The sequence below is a fragment of the Neophocaena asiaeorientalis genome, unplaced genomic scaffold (genome assembly GCF_003031525.2).
Source record: "Neophocaena asiaeorientalis asiaeorientalis breed wild unplaced genomic scaffold, Neophocaena_asiaeorientalis_V1.1 scaffold177, whole genome shotgun sequence".
NCBI classification, from domain to species: Eukaryota; Metazoa; Chordata; class Mammalia; order Artiodactyla; family Phocoenidae; genus Neophocaena; species Neophocaena asiaeorientalis.
In genome coordinates this window covers 15,325,907-15,352,921 of record NW_020172779.1, presented here as the reverse complement: position 1 = coordinate 15,352,921, position 27,015 = coordinate 15,325,907, and the positions used below count along the sequence as shown (strand labels likewise).

The 27,015-nt window shown below is 47.5% G+C and overlaps 1 protein-coding gene across 1 annotated transcript in view; it reads right to left on the bottom strand.

The window, feature by feature from the left end:
• TG (thyroglobulin) overlaps nt 1-27,015 on the bottom strand; it is a 239,456-nt gene that overhangs the window by 166,584 nt on the left and 45,857 nt on the right. The window contains exons 20-25 of the mRNA XM_024741005.1: nt 23,921-24,070; nt 21,796-21,966; nt 12,944-13,060; nt 12,324-12,439; nt 8,498-8,606; nt 3,186-3,377 (exon numbers count right to left, since the gene is read on the bottom strand). Of these exons, the coding sequence (XP_024596773.1) occupies nt 3,186-3,377; nt 8,498-8,606; nt 12,324-12,439; nt 12,944-13,060; nt 21,796-21,966; nt 23,921-24,070 (855 nt within the window). The remainder of the gene's footprint in view (nt 1-3,185; nt 3,378-8,497; nt 8,607-12,323; nt 12,440-12,943; nt 13,061-21,795; nt 21,967-23,920; nt 24,071-27,015) is intronic.

Below are 27,015 nucleotides of genomic sequence, written 5' to 3'. Positions count from 1 at the left end.
GGAGGGGGACTCTACCAGAAATTAAAGGCCCTTCCAGACTGCAGTAAAAGCATGTAGCGGGATTCTGTTCCTGGTCATCAGCAGATCCAGCCAAAGCTTCACAAGTTAAAATTCCAGGACTGCCCATCAGACGAGACTGGGAAAAACATCTGCCTGATGTTTGATGTGTGTCTCAAAGAAAAGCTTAACTTGCAGCATTGCGAGGTGACTGTTCAGATCAACAGAATTCACGGATCACGGGTTACACCGGGAGGGAAAGACAGGCAAACTGCTAGCCAGAAATGTCATGGAAAAAAGGATTGTGTGGGCTTTACTGCTCCCCAGAACAAAGTAATTACTCCATAGATGATCCTAAGGAAAATGAAGTCAACCTTTCCAATTTGAAAAATCTTGTGGTCTGGTGAGTAATCGAACATCTGGGGAAATTGTGGTATCCTCAGAAAAGACATTAAGATTAAAGAAGGCAGAAAGCACCCTGGATTTGAATTGCAGTGTTTCTAAATATAGGCACACATCAAGAAGACATATACAGACACACCTCAGAGCAGTCGCAGGTCTGGTTCCAGGCCACCACAATAAAGCACAAGTTGCAAGAAAGTGAGTCACGTGGAATTTTGGGTCTCCCAGGACCTATAAAAGTTATGTTCACACTACACTGTAGTCTACTAAGGGTGCAATAGCATTACGTCTAAAGAAACCAAGTACATACCTTACTTTAAAAGTGCCTTGTTGCTAAAATATGCTAACCAGCATCTGAGCCTTCAGCGAGTCGTAATCTTTTCTACAACAGTAACGTCAAAGATCACTGATCACAGATCACCATGACAAATGTAATAATAATGAAAGCGTTTGACAAATTTTGAGAGTTACCAAAATGTGACACAGAGACATGAAGCGAGCAAACGCCACTGGAAAAATGGCGCGATAGACTTGCTCGGCGCAGGGTTGCCACAAACCTTCAATTTGTAAAAACACGCAGCATCTACGAAGCACGATAAAGTACAATAAAATGAGGTGTGCCTGTGTGCCTGTGCCTGTGTATACGTGTGTGTACAATGTCTATTTCTTTTGCTCATCTAAACACTGGCGTGAATGCGCATCACATAACCACAAGGCATTAAACCTAGAAGGAATTCTAGGACTCAACCTACTTCAATCCACATTCCTGCCGGGGCTCCTTTGACCTCCAACAAAACATTCTCACTGTAGCCTCTGCTGACCACTGCGAGCTGACCTCAGCATTTTTCAGGAGTCACTTTGTCTGAACACCCAGCAGCATTCAAAACTGTTGACAACTTCCTTCAGCTTTCAACCGTCTCCAGTCTGGTTTCTATGACCTGCTGCTCTCCTGGGTCTCCTCCTCTCTGTCTTCTATGCAGATTCTTCATCAGTTATGTAGATATTCCCCAGGGATCAGTCCCACCCTCCTGCATCTTCTCACCCAGCACTCCCTTCCTAGGAAGTCCATCCGTACCCACACCTCTGCTACTACCTCAATGCTGGCTGTTCACACATTTCCATCTCCCACCCAGACTCCCTCTCTGAGCTCTGCATCTTTGTATCCAAAAGCTCAGTCCACATTTTGTGAATGTCTTAAAGCCACTTCATACTTAGCATATACCCACTCCATATGGACCTTCCCAAATCTCCCTTTCCCATCACCAAATCTGACATCCGATATCTCCCATCACTCACCATACAACTGTCCCACCAGGTGACCAAGCTAGACAGCCAAAAGTATCTACTTCTGAGTCTGGAGGCAATGATGTACAGATGCTGGAATTGATCATAGCCTTGTGTCTGTGGACCGGTAAGTCCAGTGTCATAGATGATGTTCCCCAGAATACGTGGTCTCCCCGACTGAGCTCAGCTCCCAGGAATACCCACTCTGACCAGACTCTCTCTCCCCTCTTACCAACAAAACATTACCCATCCCGCAAAGCCTGGATCAAGTCTCTCCTCTTCCAGAAGGCTCTCCCTGACCACCAAGCCCCCTTGACATCTCCCTCCTCTACACTCAAGCCTCCTACGGCCTCAGACACTTGTGTTGCCTTGAGTATCGAACCTGGTGCACAGCGGAGCTCCATACGTGCCTGGATGACAGCACAGATGAGGGAGTGAAGGTTATGGTCCTTCACGGTACCTTCACCTCCCCGACCGCATTCTAAGCTCCTTTTATAGATTCCCAATACCTGGAACATTGGATTTCACAGGTATGGTGATCACTTAAGGTTTATAGCTGACTGGAAGTGAGGGTCATAAAAAGATATATAAGACTACTTCATATATTTTTTAATCTTCAGAATTCTCCATTAGCTGAAGCTGCCAATCATGCAGTTGGTCACAGGGAAGTCCCTCTGTCACTAAATTAATAGCATACCAGGAGCCAAGCTCAAGTCCAGCATTTTGCACCCAGTATCTTTATAACGAATAGTCAAATAGGAATTATCATTATCTCTCTTTCATGGATAAGGGACCTACAACTTAGTTTAAGCAATTTGTTCAAGAAAAGTGAAATAGTTACAGAGTGATGACTAGAACCCAGGTCCGTCTGACCTAAGCCCCTTCTCAGCAACCACGAGGCTACGTAGCCAAGGACACGGATTTATTTCTGTAAACAGAAGTCTATTCCCACTGTTGAGAGACAATTGAAAATTCCAGCCCTATGGGTCACAGGACCTGGTATACAGTAGGCACTCAATAAATAATCAATCACTGAATGAACGATCATGGGTGATGGGAATGAACTAACAGTTTTCAACCCAATGTGGTGGGTCCAGGCTTCAGAGGCGGCAGTGAGATGCTGTTGAAGACACACCTGGGCTCAAATCTCAGCTCCATCACTCGTGCCTGTGTCATGAGCAGGGTGATTAGGAGCAGCTAGTTGAATTCTCTGAGCCTCAGTTTCTTGGTTTGTGAAAATGGAGCTCGAAATACCTCCTCTGAAGGCAGCACTAAGGAAAAACGTGGTATTCAAACGCAAAGTGGCCAACATAGTATGTGACCTGTTGGAAGGGTCGTGATAGTCCCTAATTTTGTGAATATCACTTTCTAAGTGAGTGTGGCCGCTTCCCCAGGCATTCTCCGTGTTGTGGATCCTGTCTTCTGCAATCCCGCGCCTTCCCCAAACTTTGTAGACCACAGGTCGTGGAAGAGGGAAGCCCCAGCCCTCACTGTCATATTACCTCCTTGGACCTGCGTGAGGATGAAGCCATCGCAACAGGAATCACGGTCACAGGCAAGAAGACAGAAGAGATGGACTTCGGTCAGACTGGCTCCTGACGCTGAGAAGGTGACGGGGCTGTACATTCCAGAGAGCACATTTTGGAAACCAGTCTGTTCAAAGCTTTTCTGACCTGTCATGGTGAATTCTTGGCCTGGGGAAAAGGTAGAAAAAAAATTTTTTTAAGATCTCAAAACAATGCAGAGTTGAGCAGAGTGTGCTGGTCACATGACAGTGGGCCCTCTGACCACACCAGGTACAGGGTGCGGTCCACCAAGATGCTCTCTGTGCCATGAAAATCCTGGGCCTCCCGTGTGTGCAGAGCAATGGAGCCCACCAAAGCCATGGCCCCAAACCAGCAGACCTAGACAAACACCCACCACACCTTTGAGGGTCTGAAGGGGAGGTGTGGAGAAATGGCACTTATTATGGTTTTTATTATTACCAGCAAATATTTATTGAGCTCTAACTATACACACAGACACCAGGCCACGTGCTTTACCTAGACGGCCTCATTTAATGTTCACTGCCCTTGAGTTCGGTTCGGACCACTCTGCTGTCACGTGTGTTTCTGTAAGGCAAAGTGGTTTGAACACGGGGTGCACAGGCAGCTCGGCCGCTGCAATGCTGAGGTTGCATTGGTTGATCTGCAGTGTCCCCAGCTTGTCGCTGCCTTGTGTCATCCGGCTACGGGTGAATGCAGCACATACACAAGCAGCTGAAGGCAGCAAGCTGCAGAAACACAGGACCACGTGATGCCCATCAGCCCACGGACTTCCTCTTGCCTCAGACCGGCCAGTGGCTCTGTCTTCAGAGTGAGGACTGCCATTTTCCCTTCTCTTCGTGCATCTGTGCGCCTCAACCTCTTCAGGCCTTCCCCTCCCCCATCAAGCTACAGGCCCTTCACATTTACTGTAGCATTTCTTTGTGTTGGATTCAATATGTCTCTTTTTAAAGTTTTGCTAGCATTTTAAATAGGATTGTTATTGTTTTTGTCAGTCCTCTGGCCAGAAGTGGCATGGTTTGAGTTTTGCCTGTCCCTAAGTCTCGTTTTCCCATAAAAGCCCAGTTATTTTTAGAGCATGATTTTGCAAATATGAGGTTTTTTCAGATATATATATTTCACTATAGCCAACATGTCTGTTCTATTATTATGTCCATTTTGCACTTGAGGAAAGGGAACCTTAACGAGTGAACAGTCTGGCCTAGGTTCACACGGCTGCTGGTGGCAGAAAGAACACCAGAGCCTGTGCTCCTGGCCACCCTGACTTCCCAGTGGCTTGACAGGTCACCAGGTCTTAACCAACACATGCACCTAAAGGTGGTGGAGACCTTACAGCGTGGGAGCAAGAGTGCAAGCTTCAGAACCAGGTGGACCCGAGTGCGAATCCCCGCAGCACCCCTGGCAAGTGAGTTCTTAGGTCCTCTGAGCCTCAGCTTTCCCTTTTGTAACCGGCGAGGATGGTATATAATCCTCACAGATGCTGAGCAGATGAAACAATAGACTGGACATTAAACGGCTGAACCATGAGCTTGGCCCTTAGCTGATGCTCAGCAGATACATTACAGGTCTCCAAAAAGCCAGCATCTTCTTCCTCCAAGCCTTCGCTCACGCAGCCCCCCTCTGCCTGACTGTCCTCTAACTGTGCCAGGCCAAGCCCCCGCCCACCCTTCGCTAAAGCCCAGCTTGACTTAAAGGGCCCATCTCCCAGCTTTATACGGTTAGAATTCATCTCCCTCCCTTGATCTCTCTTACATTCTGTCTGTGCCTCTACCAAGGCTCTGTCATCCTTCACGCTACAGTTAAGCCACTTGAGACAGCTACTGCTGCCCCACCAGCTGTGATTCCCCGGACACAGTCCCCGCTCTCACAAGCAGGAGTCACAAGCCATGTGTGACTACTCGAAGATCAATTTCAGTTCGTCAGAGTTCATGCTGCCGTAGCCACATTCCAAGTGCTCAGTGGCTACCTGTGGCTACTGGCTGTCATTTTGGACAGCAGAGATTTACTGAGCATTTCCATCCCTGCGGAAAGTGCTACTGCACAGTGCTGCCCTGGATGGTAGGGCCGCGTCTCAGCTCACTGGGCATCCTCCCACAGCCTGCACAGAGGACCGCCTGCCCTGAGATCTGGGCATGGTGGGCTCCTTCTCATCCTTAGTTCCGACATTCCCTTCTCTGAAGTTCCTTCCCTGAGCACCCAAAGCAGCTCATGTTCATTTTTCTTTTCCTTTTTAAATTGTCATAAAATATACATAACAAACAATTTACCACTTTAACCGTTTTAAGTGTATAGTTCAGTGGCGTTAAGAACATTCATGATATCGTGCGCCATCACCCCATCCACCTCCCGAACTCTTCCTCCTCCCAACTGAAACTCTGTCCCCGTCAAATACTAACTCCCCACTCCCCGCTCCCCCAGCCCTGAGTAACTACTGTTCCACTTTCTTCTCCATGAATTTGGCTCTTCTAGGTAGCCCACGTCCGTCTTTACCCCAAAGTCCTGTTTCATTTTCATCAAAGCACTTATCACCCTCTTGAAGTGCTTTTATTGCTGGACCAGTTCCTCTATCAATCAGGGATTCTGTCTGTTTCGATCACAGCGGCATCCACAGCACCTGCAAAGTGTGTATCCTTCCACGGGCACTCAGTAAACATGTATGGGGCGTGCAGTGCTGGGCTCACCCACACGGTGGTGGGGTCCTAGACAATGGAGCAGGTCTGGGAGATGTTCCCTAGTTGGGGGAGGTCGGGCCTACAGTCCTTGGTCCACCTGGATGCAGTGGGACAAGATGCTTCCTGTTTCTAGGCTTCACCTGTGACATGAGGGCTAGATAATCTCCAAGGAACCTTCAGGTCCTGACTTCCTTTGATACTGAAAAATCACATGGCTCCTCCTCCACAGTCCAGGCCACGGACCTTAAGTGTGTATGGACAGAGGACGGCCCTGGAGGATGGACCAAGCTGTCCCATCTTCCAGGTCACTTAAGTGCAGGCATGTGGAGGGACATGCTGACTACCTACTGGGTGCCATGGACTGTGCAGGAGACTTTCAGAAACTGTGTCCTTTGCTGCTCAGCTGTGCCACTTTATTGCCACTTTACAGAAAGTAAAATAAAGAAGTTGTTCCTGATCAAAGATAGAACGAGTACATTGGGAGCGGGGGAGTCTAAAGCCAGATCCAGTTTACCTCCCTTCTCTTTTCATTACAACAGAACCCAGAATGGCTGGGTCTGTGCATTTTCTGCTTGAAAATATAAAAGGCAAAACAAAACAAAACCAAAAAAAGGCAAAACAAAACAAAAAAAGGCAAAAAACATTTCTGCCCTTGATTTAGCTTGGCAGCAAAGAAGCTTCACAATTTCCCTTGCAATTTTCCCCCAAAGTATAAACTTTCAGGAGACAAGGAGGAGAAAAAAATAACAAACACTTAAAAAGAAATACAATTGCCTTTTTTAAAAAATATGATAAAAGGCCAAAGTAGGGTTTTAAAGAACATTTTTGAGAGGGGTTACTTGTTTTGTTTTTCCTTTTCAGAAAATAATCTCTGTGCTCTGTCATTTTTCAAAATGGGTAGTAAAAATAATTGGAATAAACACGGGCAGAAATTCTAAAACCTGGCCAGAGATCAGAGAAAACCCAGCTCTGCTGGACTCCATTCTCCCAGGGGAGCTCTCATTTCAGACAGGATGGAGGTATTAGGCGAAAGAAGGACCAGAGACAAAAGTACACAGACGCTTGTCCCTGCTGTGGGCTGAGCCTGCTACTGAGGTCGGTCGAGGCCCTGGCCCTGGTCCAAGGCATCCTCTCCATCTCCATCGCCAGCTGCTCGCAGCGCAATTCTGAAGCTGCTGGGAGCAGGCTGCCTGCCCGGAGCTTCAGACCTAAGGAAGTGACATGCCTGCCACCTCCATTCCAACGCCCCACCCCCACCCCAGTCCTCGCTCAGGTCCCAGGTCCCCTGGCCTATCTTCCGGTCCACAGCCATTGCCTCGGGTCATCGGGAAACTGTTAGCAAGAGTGACAAGGATCGTAGAAGCCCTCCTCTGGCTCTTTACCACACGCCACACTGTTTTAAAAGCATTGCATCATTCTGAAAGCATCCTCATTCCCACCCCCCAACAACCTCAGTTCACCTGCGACTCCTATTTGACTCACGGAATCACAGCAGCCTACAACGTCAAGGAACTTGTCCACCGTCACACACAGCTCGTGGTGGCAGAGCTGGGGTCAACCCCCCAGGTGGGCTCCAGCCCCCCTCACCCTTAACCACAGGAAGCGAGGCCGGGAGAGCGGTGACTAGAAAGGGCATCATAGCTCACGGCAGAGCGTAGTCGCGGGCCAGGGCTCAGGACCCTGCACTGCTGTCCCCTCTCTTGGCCCTGATGGATAGGGCAGAGTCGTGCAGGCTGTAGGATTCTTGGGAAAGACCCACTGCTTCGTTACAGCGACCAAAAGTATCTCCCTGACCCCCTCTGTGAGGCCGTGTAGGGGAATCAGACGCACTTAGATTCAAACCCAGATCCCCAATTTACTAGCAATATGACCTTGTGCAACACTCTTAATCTCTCTGAGCCTCAGTTTTCTCATCTGTAAAACAGGGATTATGATTCCATTTTCACCTTCCTTCAAGAATCTCCATGAGGGTGGGATGAAAGGTGTCTGGGGAAGTGAGCTGTAAACTATAAAACACGAGACGGCTTCGCTACTCAAAGTGCAGTCCAGGGACCAGCTGCTTTGGCGTCCCTGAGAGGTTATTTGATAGGCAAAATCTTGGCCTTACCCTGACTTACTGACTCGGCATCTGCAGTGTTACCAGCCCCCAGGTAACGTGCATACACACTGCAGCCCGGGAGGTCCTGAGTGCAGGGCAGGGAGAGACAAGAGCTTGGAGGTCTGGCTGCTTATGAGAAGGTCTGACAGCTTCTGGGGAGGGTGGACAGGAAAGGGAGAGGGGAGTGAAGCTCCGTGAGATGGAGGGCCAGGATGGGCAGCTGCAGAGAGCCCAGGGCCTATGGCCCTACTGGGGACACCCCCGTATCACAGGCAGCCACATGAGCTTGCACAGGGCACACGGTGTGGACTCAGCTGGCCTCTGCCCGCAGCCTTCGTGTCTGCTCTGCAACTGAATCGCTCACCTGCAGGATGGGCCTCCCTGTCCCTTGCGCTGGGGGCAGCGTGGCTCCTCTCTAAACGCGCCTTGCGGGAAAGCAGCCCCAGACACTGAACAGGCTAAGCCATTGGGGCCCCGAGCTACCCAGCTCATCAACCTACCCTTTTTCAGATACACAGCTGGAGAGTCTCCACCCCTGCTCCTCGCTTTCACCTGGCACATCAGACTTCCAAAGCTGGTGGCCTTCGAGGTCCCCAGTGCATCTTCCTCCTAAACGTGGAAAGAGGCTGAATTATCGTCCGGTGACACTTAACAATTAAATTCAACAAACATTTATTAAACTCTAACCAAAGCTAGGCACGCGGCTTACAAAGATAAATAGAAGATTCCTGCTCCTTAGTTTCTCCCCATCTATTGAAGCACACAGACATGTAAGCAGTAAATTCCAGCCCAGAGTGTTAGCTGCAAAGACGTGTGTAATAAAAGAGGAGATAAGTACCCCTGAAGAAGGAGTGGTTAACTCTATTGAGAAAGGGGAGCTAGAAAATTTTCCCAGAAAAAGTGAATCTGGGTGGGGTTCTGACGTATAAATAAGAGTTTGTCAGGTGGAAACAAGAGAAGGGGGATTGTAAGCAGAAGAAACGGCAGAGATGGAGACCTGGGATCCTGTGGGTGTTTTCATTAACTAGGTCTAGTTGTTCTCAGGGACTGTCAGTTATGAGAGGGGTGTGATGGGAGGAGAGGGAGAGAGAGAGAGAGAGAGAGAGAGGCAGGGTCCAGCCCAGGGAAGACCTTGTTTGGCACACAGCTTGTACACAGGGAGGATCAGGGGAAGGTTCTTTAGCCTGGAAATGGGGAGGTCAGACTTCTAAAGATCTTGCTGTTTTCCAGTGCCTCTGACCCCTAGGTCCAGAGCTCTTGCTGTGTGGGCGTGGTAGGCTAAATCTGTATCAATTTCTGTCTTGTTTCTAGTATTTTGCCCCCTCCCTGCCCCCACCCCCTGCAAAGTTGCCCAACTTTGAGTTTCCCAGTTCAATTTTGGGAATTTGGGGAGGGCAGAGGCTAAAACAAAGGCTATTTGAAGGCAACAGCTCTCCTTGCTTTTTGAAAAAAACCCAAACTCACTGAACGGATGATGGTCTGAGGAGGGAAGAAGGGCCTTTGAGGAGGCGGGATTCCTGCAGACTGAGAAGGACCTGAGTCTTGGGTCCCAGATTACAGGAGCCCTGGCCCCATCTGCAGTCAGGCTCTGCTGGGTGGCGGTGGGCACTGAGGGAGGGGGCGGAGGTAACCCAAAGCATGGGGCCCCTGCCTCAGCAAGAGTCCCTTCCCCACCCCGAGCCTGCCCCAGACCCACTGGCGCCAAGGGGCCTGAAGTCGGCTCCTGGGACCATGGCCTCGGCTCTGGGCTGAGTGGACCGATCCCTCACAGTCAAAGGCACTGCAGGGCCCCGGCCCCGGAGAGGAGCCTTACTAATGGTTGAGATGGAATCCATGTCGACCTGATGTGTGGATAAGACACTAACAACCATGGTGACGACTAGGACAAAGGTCATTGAGCATTTCCTCTGCAGCAGAAACTGTCCTGTGAGTTTTCCCATGTATGACTTCACAACAGTCCTGTGACGCGGGTGCTGTTATTACCCCATATTTATGGGGGCTCGGAGGAACCAAGGTGCAAAAGAGCAACAAGCAAGTAGTGGGACTGGGAATTGAACCCAGGCAACCTGGCTCCAGAGTCGCCTTCTAACTACTCTCCCTGTAAGACAGTGTCTCTCGTGGGCTGAGGGGTTGAAGTTAGAGTTAGTTCTTCTTTTGTCTTTTTTAATAAAATGAAATGTTGTATACCTTGTAGACTAAAATCCACACTTACTGAGCAAGCAGCTGTCAGCAGAGGGTCAGATGATCAATAATCTAAGATATTGACTCACAGAAATGCCAGGTGCTTAGTAAGCGCTCAACAAATGTCAGCTCCTTCTGTTATTTTTAATTCTATAAGCTGGTTCTGATCCCTTAGGGAAACACAAGTAGCAGACGTTCTTTAGATCAGGGATTCCCAAGGACGTGACAGTTGCCTAGGGAACCACTGTCACTGACAGCTGTGACCCTCAGACCACAAAGGACCTGACAGAAGTCTGGACAGAGGTGTCCCATTATTAGCAGAATCACTCACCATGGACCAGCCAAGATGTGGGAGCACCACCTGGACCCTGATAACAAATAAGCCCAGCCTGTCTGCACTGTCCCAGGGCAGGAGAGGTGACACTGAGAGCACGGCTCAGTACTGACCTTAATGGGTTAAGGTGGAGAGTTCTTGCTGAGTGTCACCAGTCTACTAGCCCATCCTCCCTCCCCCACCCCACCCCCTTTTCCCCCGATATATCTTAAGGCAGGTCTGAATCATGATCACAAAAACAAACAAAGGCGCCGTCATCCTCCTCAAAATGCTTTAAACTCAAAGAAGTGAACGTGTCCTCAGCAATCTACTGTGTGTATGGAGTTAGTCTCTCAGATCCTCACCAGACTCCATCTTACCAATGACGAGACAGAGGTTAAGGAAACTGCACATGGTAAACAGCCCCAAAATGACAGGGTTGAGATTCAATCCAAGACAGCTCCCTACTTTTCTCAAGATCCTACAGCTCCAGGCCCCAGCTTGAGTCCTAAAATCCAGGGGTCCACCTTCCATGCGGTTTCTGGGCTGTCACTTATGAATACGCACTTGCACACAAGCACTGGTACCTGGTGCTGATGCAAAACTGCTAACAGGGGACTTCCCTGGTGGCGCAGTGGTTAAGAATCCGCCTGCCAATGCAGGGGACACGGGTTCGAGCCCTGGTCTGGGAAGATCCCACACGCCGAGGAGCAACTAAGCCCATGCGCCACAACTACTGAGCCTGCTCTAGACCCCCGTGAGCCACAACTACTGAGCCCGTGTGCTACAACTACTGAAACCCGCGCGCCTAGAGCCCGTGCTCCACAACAAGAGGAGTCACCGCAATGAGGAGCCCGCACACCGCAACTAAGAGTGGCCCCCACTCGCCACAACTAGAGAAAGCCCACATGCAGCAACGAAGACCCAACGCAGCCAAAAATAAATAAATAAAATAAATAAATGTATTAAAAAAAAACTGCTAACAAATCTATATGCCCTTAAATGTGAGATAAATGAGGTCCATGCAAAGAATGGATTGGTATGTTGCCATTAAAAAGAACAAGGGTCATTTTTTAGATACAGAAAGATAAATATTATGTAAGAAAATCAAGGTAGAAAAGAATATGTATTGTAAAATATTAGCATGTAAACAAAAATGTTTTTATGTAATAAACACTTATAAACACATAGACATGTTCTGGAAGGATCCATAAGGAATGGAGGAGTGAAAATGGAGATTTGCATGTGGCTAAGAGTTAGGAAGTTAGGAGAATTGCTTTTCACTGCATACCTTTCTGTCCTAATTCATGGTAACAATGAAATTGCTGATACCCGACCAGCTTTCACTTACTGAAACAGCAATTTCATGTGGTTCTAACTAATATTTAACTTTCTTTTCCGTTTTAAGCCATAATCATGTTTTACTTCTACAATGGGAAGGAATGCTGGGGTCTGGGGCTCAGAGAGACATATGGTATTTTGGTCTCTGGACAATGAATGTCCTAGTGTGTCCAGTGGCCCAAGCTACCCAATGAGATAAACAGGTGGGGGACAGAAGGAGGGGGCTCATCACTGAAATCCTCTTCTGATGGATCTGTCTGAAAATGGTGCTGCTCAGATAAACAGTCCCTAAGTTAACTTCATCCTGAGCCATCACTGGTCCTCTGCAGTTCCAATTTCCCAAAGTCCCATTGTTATGAAGAAATGGAGGTAACGTGGGATCAGCTATTGACAATCTCATTCCATCACCTGATCAAAGTGGTGTCAATTCAATCAGGGCATGTCTGATGTAAGACAAGAGACAGACCCACCATGCAGCTGCCATGACTCACCCGACCAGAAGTTGTGCAGGCGAAGTTGTCACTTGCCCAAGCGTAGAAATCGCAGGAGACTTGTGATCCCGCCGTGGACACTGTGAGGAAGCTGCAGGTGTCATCTAGTGCACAGTCTGCAAGCACCGTGGGACAGTCACCCACCTGTCCCTCAGGAGATGCTGAGGACAGACGGACACATACCCCTACTCCCTGCCCCCCCCCCACACACACACACAGTAACGGGTTACAATGACTATTCATGGAGGACTGGAGGATTATGAGACAATGCTCGTAAAGATGGATACTCAATAAGTGGTAGTTGTTATTACCCATCCCTGGCCTGACCGCTGAAATAAACAGATACATCTCCTGATCTGGACCAAATGCTCTACAAGGAACGAATGTCCTTCAGTTCTGCTCCCTAACATCTGGCAGAGCCTCGTTCTTGGCAGGTGGTGGATACACTATAACCTTCTAACTGAAATTATCAGTTGGGTGCACATGTTGAGAATCGAGTGATTTACAAAGTATTTTTTATACCGTATATTTGATGATCATTTCAAGGGTTGTACTTGATGTGTCTTGCAAGATCAGCACAGCATATTCGTACGGCACCACCCAGGTGCCCGGCCCCTCACCTGCCAAGCACTGCGTCAGTGAGGACTCAGAACCGGGAACTTCGGACTTGACCAGCACAGCAACATCTGCATCGAAGATCACCTTAGATTCTGGGAGCTTCTCAAATTTCCTCATCACTGAAAGGAAAGCAAATCTGTGAGATTTGACTCTGAGGGGTCTGGGGCCGCTGCAGAGAAGCCAAAAAGAGTTTTAGGTCAAGAAATCACTTCCCACTCACAGCCCTTGGTCACACAGGTGTTCCAAAAAGAGAAATTCCCTTTTAAGGGTAGTTCCAGAATGCTGCCTCATGGCTAATACTGAGAGCTATAACTTGCCATGTCTCCTTTTTCCACCTCATTGTCAGGAAGTAAGAAGAATAATTTAATATTGTATTAGTCCTCACAACTTCCTTTTAAACATTGATATTGATTTTCTATCTAAATTTATATTTCCTTGTCCTTATCTTTTTTTTTAATTTTTTTGCAGTACGTGGGCCTGTCACCGCTGTGGCCTCTCCCATTGCGGAGCACAGGCTCCGGACGCACAGGCTCAGCGGCCATGGCTCACGGGACCAGCCGCTCCGCGGCATGTGGGATCTTCCCGGACCGGGGCACAAACCCGTGTCCCCTGCATCGGCAGGCGGACTCTCAACCACCGCGCCACCAGGGAAGCCCATTGTCCTTATCTTTGAATGCTAGTGATATCTCATAATTATTTTATGTATAATTCTATAAATAAAATATTTTATTTATAATGATATCTCATATTTATTTTAAAACAACTTGTCCACTTTCTGGAAAGAAGTAAGTTATTTTTAAAAGACAAATAAAACGTGCACATGAGTTCACGTAAGTCTGAAAATGTGTCATGAGGCTCAGATATGTTTATGATAGTATTTGTTTAAATATGTTAGCATCTGTTTTCCCAGGTACCGTCAACACACCTGAGCTCCTATCTGTAGGAATGACACAGTCACATGCTCATGGAACTAGGTAAGAGAGGAGAAAGAAACAAAACTTCTCAAGGCTATGAGACTTGGAACTCACTTTTCACCAAGCAAAAAGCATTGCATGTAACTCTCAAGGAATGAGACTTATCTGACAAGCCAAAATGCCCAAGAGTGTCAATATTTTGCAGGTAACTATCAAAAACAAACCCTGAAGTGTATGAGTACTAGTTTTTTTGCAGACGTGATTATAAACATGTACGTAAGCCCTCATTTTCACACACATCCACTGCTTTATAAAAGAGACTGTGTCTGAGTTGGTTTTCATCACGTCGATAAATTCAAAGCCATCCAAAGCAATATATTCTCAGTTTTCATAATAAGTGCAGAAAAAAGTTTATTACCTTTGGAGTGGGAATTGGAGAGGGCAGTATTAATATAATAGAAATGGCATGTATTAAGCCTTCAAAAATCTTGATATAAAAAATTCTAATTTTCGGGCTTCCCTGGTGGCGCAGTGGTTGAGAGTCCGCCTGCCGATGCAGGTGACACTGGCAGAAGACCTCAGACTTCCCAAAAGGCAAGAAACTCCCCACGTACCTGGGTAGGGCAAAAGAAAAAAGCAAAAACAGAGAAAAAAGAATAGGGATGGGCTCTGCCCCTCTGGGAGGGAGCTGTGAAGGAGGAAAAGTTTCCACACACTAGGAAGCCCCTTCACTGGTGGAGACTGTGGGTGGCAGCGGGGAAGCTTCGGAGCCATGGAGGAGACCGCAGCCACAGGGGTGCAGAGGGCAAAGCGGAGAGATTCCCGCACAGAGGATCGGTGCCGACCGGCACTCACCAGCCCGAGAGGCTTGTCTGCTCACCCTCCAGGGCAGGTGGGGGCTGGGAGCTGAGGCTCGGGCTTTGGAGGTCGGATCCCAGGGAAAGGGCTGGGGTTGGCTGCGTCAACACAGCCTGAACAGGCTAGTGCACCACAGCTAGCCGAGAGGGAGTCTGGGAAAAACTCTGGACCTGCCTAAGAGGCAAGACACCATTGTTTCTTGGTGTGCGAGGAGAGGGGATTCAGAGCACGGCCTAAACGAGCTCCAGAGATGGGTGCGAGCTGCGGCTGTAAGCACAGACACCAGAGACAGGCATGAGATGCTAAGGCTGCTGCTGTAGCCACCAAGAAGCCTGTGTGCGAGAGCAGGTCACTCTCCACACCTCCCCTCCCAGGAGCCTGTGCAGCCCGCCATTGTCCCGTGACTCAGGGACAACTTCCCCAGGAGAATGCACGGCACAACTCAGGCTGCTGCAATGTCATGCTGTCCTCTGCCGCCTCAGGCTCGCCCCACATTCCGTACTCCTCCCTCCCCCCGGCCTGAGTGAGCCAGAGCCCCCGAATCAGCCGCTCCTTTAACCCCGTCCTGTGTGGGCAAAGAACAGATGCCCTCAGGCGACCTATATGCAGAGGCGGGTCCAAATGCAAAGCTGAACCCAAGGAGCTGTGCTAACAAAGAAGAGAAAGGGAAATCTCTCCCAGCAGCCTCAGAAGCAGTGGATTAAATCTCAACAGTCAATTCCATGTACCCTGCATCTGTGGAATACCTGAAGAGACAATGAATCAGCCCAAAATTGAGGTGGTGGACTTTGAGAACAACTGTAGACTTGGGGTTTGCTGTATGCAACTGATTAGTTTCTGATTTTTATGTTTATCTCAGTATAGTTCTTAGTGCTTGTTATCATTGTGGATTTGTTTCTTGGTTTCCTTGCTCTCTTTTTTTTTATTATTTTTTAATTTTTTTTATTATATATATATTTTTTATTTCAATAACTTTATTTTATTTTATTTTTCTGTCTTTTTTTTCAACCTTTTCTTCTGAGCCGTGTGGCTGACAGGGTTTTGGTGCTCCGGCCGGGTGTCAGTCCTGAGCCTCTGAGGTGGGAGAGCCAAGCTCAGGACATTGGTCCACCAGAGACCTCCTGGCCCCACGTAATATCAGTCAGCGCTAAAAAATACACACATGGAGGCTAAACAATACACTACTAAAAAACCAAGAGATCACTAAAGAAATCAAAGAGGATTTCAAAAAATACCTAGAAACAAATGACAATGAAAACACAACAACCCAAAACCTATGGGATGCAGCAAAAGCAGTTCTAAGAGAGAAGTTTACAGCAATACAATCCTACCTCAAGAAACAAGAAAAATCTCAAACAGACAACCTAACTCTAAACCTAAAGCAATTACAGGAAGAAGAACAAAAAAACCCCCAAGTTAGCAGAAGGAAAGAAATCATAAAGATGAGATCAGAAATAAATGAAAAAGAAATGAAGGAAACGATCGCAAAGATCAATAAAACTAAAAGCTGGTTCTTTGAGAAGATAAACAAAATTGATAAACCATTAGCCAGACTCATAAAAAAAAAAAGAAAGAAGAACTCAAATCAACAGAATTAGAAATGAAAAAAGAGAAGTAACAACTGACACTGCAGAAATACAAAGAATCATGAGCGATTTCTACAAGCAACCATATGCCAATAAAATGGACAAATTCTTAAAAAAGCACAACCTTCCAAGACTGAACCAGGAAGAAATAGAAAATATGAACCAACCAATCACAAGCACTTAAAATGAAAGCCCAGAGATAAACCCACGAACATATGGTCACCTTATCTTTGATAAAGGAGGTAAGGATATACAGTGGAGAAAAGACAGCCTCTTCCATAAGTGGTGCCAGGAAAACTGTACAGCTACATGTAAAAGAATGAAATTAGAACAGTCCCTAACCCCATACACAAAAATAAACTCAAAATGCATCAAAGACCTAAATGTAAGGCCAGACACAGTAAAACTCTTAGAGGAAAACATAGGCAGAACACTCTATGACATAAATCACAGCAAGATCCTTTTTGACCCACATCCTAGTGAAATGGAAATAAAAACAAAAATAAACAAATGGGACCTAATGAAATGTAAAACCTTTTGCACAGCAAAAGAAACATAAACAAGATGAAAAGACAGTCCTCAGAATGGGAGAAAATGTTTGCAAACAAAGCAACTGACAAAGGATTCATCTCCAAAATATACAAGCAGCTCATGCAGCTCAATATCAAAAATCAAACAACCCAATCCAAAAATGGGCAGAAGGCCTAAATAGACATTTCTCCAAAGAAGACATACAGATTGCCAACAAACACATGAAAGGATGCTCAACATCACTAATCGTTAGAGAAATACAAATCAAAACTACAGTGAGGTATCACCTCACACCAGTCAGAATGGTCATCATCAAAAATTCTACAAACAATAAATGCTGGAGAGGGTGTGGAGAAAAGGAACCCTCTTGCACTGTTGGTGGGAATGTAAATTGGTACAGCCAGTATGGAGAGCAGTATGGAGGTTCCTTAAAAAACTAAAAACAGAATTACCGTATGACCCAGAAATCCCAGTACTGGGCATATATACCCTGAGAAAACCATAAATCAAAAAGAGTCATGTAACACGATGTTCATTGCAGCACTATTTACAATAGCCAGGACGTGGAAGCAACCTAAGTGTCCACTGACAGATGAATGGATAAAGAAGATGTGGCACATATATACAATGGAATATTACTCAGCCATAAAAAGAAAGGAAATTGAGTAATTTGTAGTGAGGTGGATGGACCTAGAGTCTGTCATACAGAGTGAAGTAAGTCAGAAATAGAAAAACAAATACCATATGCTAACACATATATATGGAGTCTAAAAAAAAAAAAGAAAAGGTTCTGGAGAACTTAGGGGAAGGACAGGAATAAAGACGCAGATGTAGAGAATGGACTTGAGGACATGAGAAGAGGGGAAGGGTAAGCTGGCATGAAGTGAGAGAGTGGCTTGGACATATATACACTACCAAATGTAAAATAGATAGCTAGTGGGAAGCAGCCACATAGCACAGGGAGATCAGCTCAGTGCTTTGTGACCACCTAGAGGGGTGGGATAGGGAGGGTGGGAGGGAGACACAAGAGGGAGGGAATATGGGGTTATGTGTATACGTATAACTGATTCACTTTGTGATACAGCAGAAACTAACACAACATTGTAAAGCAATTATACTCCAATAATGATGTTAAAAAACAAATTCTAATTTTACAAAGTAAAAAACAAATTCTAATTTTACAAAGTGGTCCTTCATTGATCACTGAAGTTGCCAAGTTCATGTGCTCAGCCCATACTCAGTCCCTCCACTCTCATCTCCTCCTCTCTTTTTTATTTTTTATACTCCTTGTTATCTTATTTATAGGGACCAGAAGCTGCAGTCCAGCTAACACCACGTTATACGCAGCCAGTGTCCCTGAGGCTTGGTTGATATGGACCAGCAGCTTACAGCATTCTAGGAGACTAAATAAAATTTGAAACATTTTTCAGTTTCCAATTAAAATCTTCTCAGGAGCCATAAATGCTGTAAGTTTAGCACTTCAGTTAGAGAATCTGCTGGTTTTCACACAAGGGACACCTTGGTGATGGAGGTCCTGACATTTCAGAGTTCTGTGAAGAAGCTCATTGACAAACAGAACAATTTATGAACTGAGCTACCAATGATTCCATGGAATATTGAGTTAGTGTGCAGATTTATACATTCTGTTGGTGTAATCTGCCACATGCCTTGCAGATAGTTATGAATTTACATACATAACAGATATTTGCAAATGTTTTGGGGAAAGTATAAAGGGTCAGCATCTGGGCACATCACTCTATTTGATCACGATTCCGCACAGCGTACTGTGGCTATTTATGTGCCTGTCTCTTTCCAAGACAAGGATAATGTTCTGATGATATGTGAACACCCGCCAGCTAGGATAGTGACAGATATATACTAGTTTCCTACTTATTGGATGGATGGATGACTGCCAAAATCATTACAACACCAGGAAACCAGGGCAGAAGGTTATGAAGACGGTGTAATTCCAATGGTAGGTGTATTCCTCTGTTTGAGCACTTGACATGGAATATGAAGTCTTTGGTGTGGACCAACAAAGGGCAGAACTAGAAAACTGGATCTAGAGTTAAAGGGAAGATGAGCTTGAAATATTTCCACCAGCCAAGGTCGAAACAAAGGGTTTACCACAGGCAATGTCAGAAAGATCAAGGGGGCCACGCTGAAGTTGCAGCAGAGAGAGATAAGGTGTGGAGGCAGTTGGCAATGGGGAAGGGGCATTAGCTCTGGAGTCAGCCAGTCCTGATGCCACCGCCCTCACCAGCTCTGTGTCCTGGGCATGTCTCAGCCTCTGAGAGTCTCAGCTGCCTGGTGTGAGGAATAAACAGAGCAGCACGGAGTACCCGGTACCAACTCAGGAAATGCTGGGTCCCTCTGCCCCCTGCAGGGACACCCCGCCTCGGTGTTGGGGCTTGTCAGACTGGCTGCAGGAATTCAGGTGGTGGGAGAATCCCTTTCCCTGATGACCTTTAGGAAATAGTTCCAAAGAAGCCCAGATAATTAGAGCCATTCATTCATTGTGTCGACAAGCGCCAGCTACTCTCGAATAGAACAAAAAGAAAGATACAGGTCTAGCCGCAAAGGAACATGTCGTCTAATGAGGCTAGAGTCCAGAGAGGGCCCTGAGGCGGTGCAATTCTACTGTATCCTGTATAATTGCTTTACAATGGTGTGTTAGTTTCTGCTTTATAACAAAGTGAATCAGTTATACATATACATATGTTCCCATATCTCTTCCCTCTTGCGTCTCCCTCCCTCCCACCCTCCCTATCCCACCCCTCTAGGTGGTCACAAAGCACCGAGCTGATCTCCCTGTGCTATGCGGCTGCTTCCCACTAGCTATCTATTTTACGTTTGGTAGTGTATATATGTCCATGCCACTCTCTCGCTTTGTCACAGCTTACCCTTCCCCCTCCCATATCCTCAAGTCCATTCTCTAGTAGGTCTGTGTCTTTATTCCTGTCTTACCCCTAGGTTCTTCATGTCATTTTATTTCTTAAATTCCATATATATGTGTTAGCATGCGGTATTTGTCTTTCTCTTTCTGACTTACTTCACTCTGTATGACAGACTCTAGGTCCATCCACCTCATTACAAATAGCTCAATTTTGTTTCTTTTTAGGGCTGAGTAATATTGCATTGTATATATGTGCCACATCTTCTTTATCCGTTCATCCGATGATGGACACTTAGATTGTTTCCATCTCCGGGCTACTGTAAATAGAGCTGCAATGAACATTTTGGTACATGACTCTTTTTGAATTATGGTTCACTGAAGAGTTTTAAGGGGAATTGTATAAGTAGAATTGCCTCTTAACTGCTCTGAAGCACTGTGGGCAAGTCATTGGATGGAGGCAAGGCTGAAGCAGAGAGATGAATCAGGAGGCTACAGCAGTGATCCACGTGTCTGAGGATCCAGGTCGGACAGAGGGAGGTGGTGTCGGGATGTGGAAGGGGCACCGTCCTCGCCGGTGGATACCTTTTCGGGGAATTACACAGCTGACCTCTATGCGCTTCGCCTTTTCCAGGGGACAAAAACCTCAATAATGAGACTTCAATTCCCTGCCCAAAGAGAAAGATCTCAAAGTCAAGTTGAAAGGATTCTGAGACAGCGTGCTGCCATCCCAGTGGGGGCCCAGCTTCTTAACATGGAAATCCTCCTGCATATCCAGAAAGGGAAATCTAAGCTCCAAGCTTTGCATAAGAAGCCAAGATGCTGAGGACCAACCTGGAGGCTATTCATAAACCTGTACTTCAGGGAGGCGTCATCAAAGTTGGCAAAGCTGAGCTGCTCCTCATAAACATTTCTGGTGCCACTGATTAAACTGGCCTTTCTGCTCCAGATGAACACAGGGCAGAACAAGCCAGGAAATGCTTTACAAAGTGCACATTACAATCCGCACAGCCAAGCCAGCGGTACGGATGCAAAGAGGGCCAGAGTTAAGATGCAAGCACCCAGAATGGCCAGTAATCACCGTGGTCCTTGGGCAAGTTGCTTTCCCTCTGAGGATGTCTTCTCCCTCATTTGTAAAGGATAACAAAGATCTGCCTAACTGATCTCTTAAAGCACTTCCAGCTCTAACTCCCCAATTGCTATTTCTGCCCAAGAGGAGGGATACTGACAAATAATAATAAAGATTTTCATTGGATTTGCAATTTATCCATGGACAGACACACACACACACACACACACACACACACACACACACACACACACACACCCTTGGCATTCATTAACACTTCACTAAGGCATTAACAATCCCATTTTACAGATGGGGAAACTGTTGAATATAAGTGACTTGCCCAGCACTGCACGACCAGTGAAGGGCACCACTGGGATTAAGTTAGTTCTGGTCCCACTCCATGCACCTAGGATTACAGGACTCCTGTCAGTTCTTTCGCACCCATTATCTCATTGAAGAGCTGGGCTCAATGTTTGGCATCTTCATAGGATAATATTGACCCTCATGGTGTCTCGGGAGGCAAGCAGGAGGCTTCTGGGGTGATGAGCATCAGAGAAGTTGAGCGATTTGCTCTGGGTAACCCAGCAAGTAACATGGAAGAAGGACTGGCACTCGGGTCTTCCCCCAACATTCCACTGAGGGAGAAACGCTGACCAGCTTTCTGGAGGCAAGCTGCCCACAAGAAAGGAAACCTCAGCAGACGAATGATTTTCAAATTCATTTCTCATGATGCTGAAGCATTTAGGGGTGAGGTTTCATGATGTCTGAAATATACTTTCCAATGATTAAAAGAGAGAGAGAAAGAGCAAAACAATAACAATTTTTGGATCTGGGTGACGAGTATTTGTTCTTCCTACTATTCTTTCAACTCCTACACAGGTTAAACGTTTTTGAAATGAAAGGTTGGGGACAACTGCATCTCACATGTCTCTCCCCTTCTAGAAAGCCCTTGGGATTACAGGCCCTGTCCCCAGGAGTGGCTGACTTAACGGCCTGCACGTACTCAGACACTGGGCGTCCATCAGCAGGGCCTCCGTCTCTGACCACGGCAGCCTCTGCCCCTCGGCGTCCACGCAGAAGGCCTTCCCGCTGGCCCCATCCCTCTGGCTGGCTCGGTACTGGCCGTCCTGGTCACACTGCAGGCCTGCCTCATTCTTCTGGCAGCCAGTGACACCTGGAACCAAAGATGGATACAGCTCTCAGTGCCGTGCCTCTGGGGTCCCCTCCCTGCCGGACCCCAGGCTCCCAGTCCTTGATCAGACGTCCAAGTCACACGTTGGAGCCAGACACCCCCCAGCTTAAAACTTGTCAGTGTCACCACCCCGACCAAAAGACAAAGTCTGGGCTCGCCTTTGGGCCACTAAGGCCGCTGTGACCTGGCCCCGCCCATCTGACCCTGCACGTGCCCCTGTGTGTCCACAGTCGGCCTGGAACGCACTGCCTGCTATGATACCATTTGCTGGGACTCAGGTTCTGCCCCCCGGTTCTTCTCCTGGTGCACCCTTCTCCCCAGTCTGCAAGGAGTTAACTCTTCACCGGCCAGTCCTCATTTCCTCAGGGAAGCCCCCAGACCCCTTGACGCCCGAGTGTTACACACTCGCCTCTTGACCCCTACCTCTGCTCAGAGCCGGCACAGTTATCATTTCCATTGGTCTGCGGGAAGGAACGGTTTGCAGCTGTCTGACTCCCTCCCAAGCAGGCAAGGACCTCATCTGGCTTTGCTCCCTATTTTATTCCAGTACCTTGCTCAGTGTCTGACATATAATACAAGCCTCCTACTCGTCCCAGGCTTTGACACTGTGATTTATAATAAGAAATATGTGCTTGGTCTTTATCCCCATTTCTGGAAGCTGACATTCAGAGAAGGAAGGTGACTTGGCCGAGGTCACAGTGCCAGTAGGAGGGAGCATGGGGATGGAAATGGGGTTGGGGGGCGGCGAGCCTCCGCCTCCCCCTCTGCTCCCTGCCATGTAGGCAGCACCCGCTCCACAAAGATCAGCGCTCTGCAGGGACCTCCTTTCAAGAAAGGATTCCTCGGGGCCGTGTGACAACACTTCATGTCATCCCAAACCACAGTGTCTGGAGCCAACGTGTGCAAACTGAGCGGGACGCCCGGGTGTCAAGGACACTCTGAGTTCCTGGGGAAGAGTTTCTCGTCCAGAAGGAATGTCAGACTTCCGGCCTAGGAAATTCCTCTATTTACTTTCTTGGAAATACTGCCCTATTTCCACTGCTCTCCTGACCAAGGAAACTGCCTCTGTCACAGAAGGTGACTTGACCTCTTTTGATTATTTTACAATTCTAAACACTACTCTGATTTTAAGCAATGCCTCATGTTGACACCATTTCAGACTAACATGAAAAGATTTGCGACAAGCCAAGTTATGGGCCCCTGCTAGAGAAAACCCAACACTCTCCAGTTGACTGTTAAGTAAATAGGCCAAGTGAAATCACATGACATACAGGAAGGCCACTGGTACACACAGTCCTGACAGATTCATGGGGCCAGAAAGGGAATATGAGCTACACAGTGGTAATGATCGTAGGTGGAAAACATCTTCCACTTCTTAATCTGATAACACTGACTTACAAAAATCAGAAGTTTCAGAATCAGACAATGCCAAGATCAAAGGCCAGCTACGTCACTTTCTAGCTGAGCGACTTTAGCTAAATTTCTTCCGTGAGCCTTAGCCGTTTTATACGTAAAAGTTGGGTTCATAATGTTTACCTAGAAGGGGAGTTGGGAGGATTGAATGAAGCAACACAGGCAAAATGTCTGGCCTAGCTCCTGACAGAGCACAGGCATTCAGAGGTGGTGCCCTTTGGATTACGGTCTGTATCCAGTGGTTCTCAAGGGTGGACAATTTTGCCCCCATCTAGGAGACATGTGGCATTGTCTGGAGACAGTTTGGTTGTCACAACTTGGTGTGCATGGGTGGTACTACTGGCATCTAATAGGTAAGGAGCAGTGATGCTGCTAGATAAACATCCTATCATGCAAGGGACAGCGCTCCAAAACGAAGAATTATCTGTCTCAAAATTTCAGTAGTAACAAGGTCGAGATGTCCTGCAGTGTCCCTGTGACACTGTAGGGTTTCTCTTTCAAAGTGGGACCCTTTAGAACTTACAGTGAGTCTGGCTGAAAGCTCCAACGGAAATGGTCGTTCTGCCCACAGGACAAGGGACGCAGGCCAGGCTACCTGCCTGTTCTTGGTAGAATCCAGCAGGACAGGGAATACACTGCTCATCCTGAAAATAGCTTCCTTCAGGACACTTAACTAGAAAAGAGAAACAGAGCAATGAGGTTAAAGAACAAGACACTAGCTTTATAGTTACAACCTCAGAACACACAGGGTCTCTGAAACTCCAAAATCAGACAAGAGCTCATTCATTTAACAAATGGCCCACTGAGAATCTGCTGTGCGTCAGGCTCTAAGAGTAGGGGATAAGCCGTGAAGAGGGTCCACAAAGTTCCTGCTCTCCAGGAGCTGATGGGCTGGTAGGATGAGAGGGTGTCCAACCAGAATGTCGGAGTTGAGTGAAATGAAGCAGGAGCAGAGGGCACGATAGTGAGGAAGGCCCCTCTGAGAGGCGGCACGTGAGACCTGATGGGTGAGGAATACCCTAGGCCAAGATGCAGAAGAGAATTCTGTGCAGAGAGAACAGCAAGTGCGAAAATCCTGAGGCAGGAATGAGTTTGGATTATTCGAGGAATGGAAAGATAAAAGCCAGCTGCTGAGCTAGAGCTTACTAGACAAAGAGAAGGTTGTCACGGGGTGAAGTGGAGAACATCTTGAAAGATGAGTGCCCCTCCATAGGTTGCCGTGGGAATATGGGAGAGCACAGTGGTGGGTGCAAACTTTGGGGTCAGACAGATCAGGTAAAATCCCCCACCCCACTCTACCTAAATGCCTCTGGACTTCCCTGAGGCTCTATTTTCTCCTCTGTAAAAAAAGGATTAATAATATTATCCCGTTGGAGTGCAGTGATGATGTACAGAAAGCACATATCATAATGCCAGACTCATAGGTGCTCAACACATGGTAATTCGTTCTAGACTTGAGGGAGTCATTCCTGGCAGCCAACCTCAGCACCTACTCTGTCCAAACAGGGTGCCCTCCCTCTGTGGGGTGATTTCAACAATTCAGCACCATTTCACTCGCATGTGGCCTCTCCCGCTTGGTCAGTCGGTGATGGCATGGCTCAGACCTGGGACTACCGGGAGGCGAGTGAGACGCCCAGGGTACAGGACTGACAGAGGCCCTCACAGTTGGCTTGTTGAGTCTGATTTACTCAGAAACTCCAAGTGTGACCCTGAGAGTGAGGACCTACTCACGTCTTGCAGCCTGGATGCCTCATTCACCTCACTCGTCTCCTCCCTGTGCTCCCCTGTCAATCAGCAGTCTTTCTGTCCCCCTGATTCTAACATTCCCAACCCTTCCTAATTTGGCTCCTCCAATATGATACGAGCTGAGAAACTAGAAACCCAAACTGGACAGATGCATGCCGCATAAGGGTTCTAAGTTGGTGTCCAAGAGCCCTGCTCTGAGACCAGTGCGTGAACTTGGCCACACGGATTCCGACAGCTCAGAGAAGGGGATGGCGGAGGAGGTTCTATTTTGTCTTTTTTCTTGATTCAGGGTTGTGTTCTGGAGATTTTTCCAAATAACTTCTAGAAGAAGTGAGCTGCTACCCAGTAAGGGTGGGAGCCAAAAGCGTGCCCACTCTTGGGGGTGCTTTGTGCCTGGCACTCCTCTATGTGCCACGTGTACATCACTACAGCATACCCAGGAGTTAGCGTTCTACCCGCACTTCACAGATGAGAAAGCTGAGCCTCAGGACATTCATGCATGACGCCCCCAGCATGCTCTTCTGAAAAGGGCAGGGAGGAAGTAAAATTATAGAACGTGCCAAGCACAGTGCCAGGTATTACAATGTCACCATGCTATGGGAAAGCTATCAGCGCCATTCTAGCCTGGAGAAAACTGATGTTCAAGGGCAAGGTCAACTAGGCAGCGAGATGACAGGGGTGGGATTCAAGCCCCCTTCTCGCCAAAGCAAAGCCTTTTCTCCACACACCAATTCAACCACCTTCCTTTGACGAAGAAGCGAGCACAAACGTGTAGGATGTGCTCAAACGGAGCCAGTGTGGATCTGAGAGCTACTCTCTTGAGCGTGCATATGTGTGTGGTGTTTCTGAGTAAATCAGAAACTCCAGGCACACCCTGGAAACTGCATGGTGTGTTTTCCGGCCTGCCCTGTGCCTTGCACATCCTCGCTCAGAGAGCGGGGTTTCGTTACTTCTACGAGCCACATTGTTGATCTTCTCTGGTATTTTTACCTCAGTACTGTGGCTGTTTTTTCAAGTAGTCTCCAAGTTCATTGCTAAAGGAAAACAAAACCTTTTAAGCCAGCCTTAGTTGCTGCCTCTGAACCCAAGGTGCAGGTGAAGGGGCAGAAAAAGGAGAGCTGGGAATTTTTGCTGCCATACATTTCAGGCCTCTCGACCACGCGCAAGGAACCTGTGTTCTGTTTCTTTCCATATCTGACGTCAAGAGTCTTTTCCACCCAAAGGAACCTTTGTGAACATCACGGTGAGGCTCCGTTGCCTCCTTCCCCAGCAGGTGGGTCCTCCTAGAGACCCTGAGTCCGCCGCAACAACTGGATGTCTATCCCTCAGTTAAATCCCTTCATGGAAATCACTGGGAAATCCCTGGCGCCTCAGTTCCCTCTGCCGTAAAATGAGGCAATTTGGCCAATTTGAGTTTGCAAGTTTCACAGAGCTTTGGGGTTATGCCATCCGTCTAGTCAACCCATTCCCAAAGTCCCCAAACAACAGCAGTCGTGTTTCTGCTGAAGAAAAATATCTGAGGAAGCATAACTGCCCTTCACTCCTTAGCCTGCTTTGCTCAACCCCACCCCTGGCCCCGTCACTCTCCAACTTAAAATTCGCCCCTGGTGACCTCACCAAACCCAGCCCCTTGCTGTGCCCCCAGGCCTCTCCCACTCTGGTCCTCTCCTATCTCTCAGGCCCCATTCTCCTGCCACGCAAACCACATGCACTGCCCCCATAATGCCACAGCACCTCGTAACTCCCTGCTTTTGTACTAATCTCCATTTCTGGAATGTGCTTCATCACTTTAGCGAACTTGACACGGGGGCGTACACACGTACACACACACACACACACACACACACACACACACACACACACACACACACC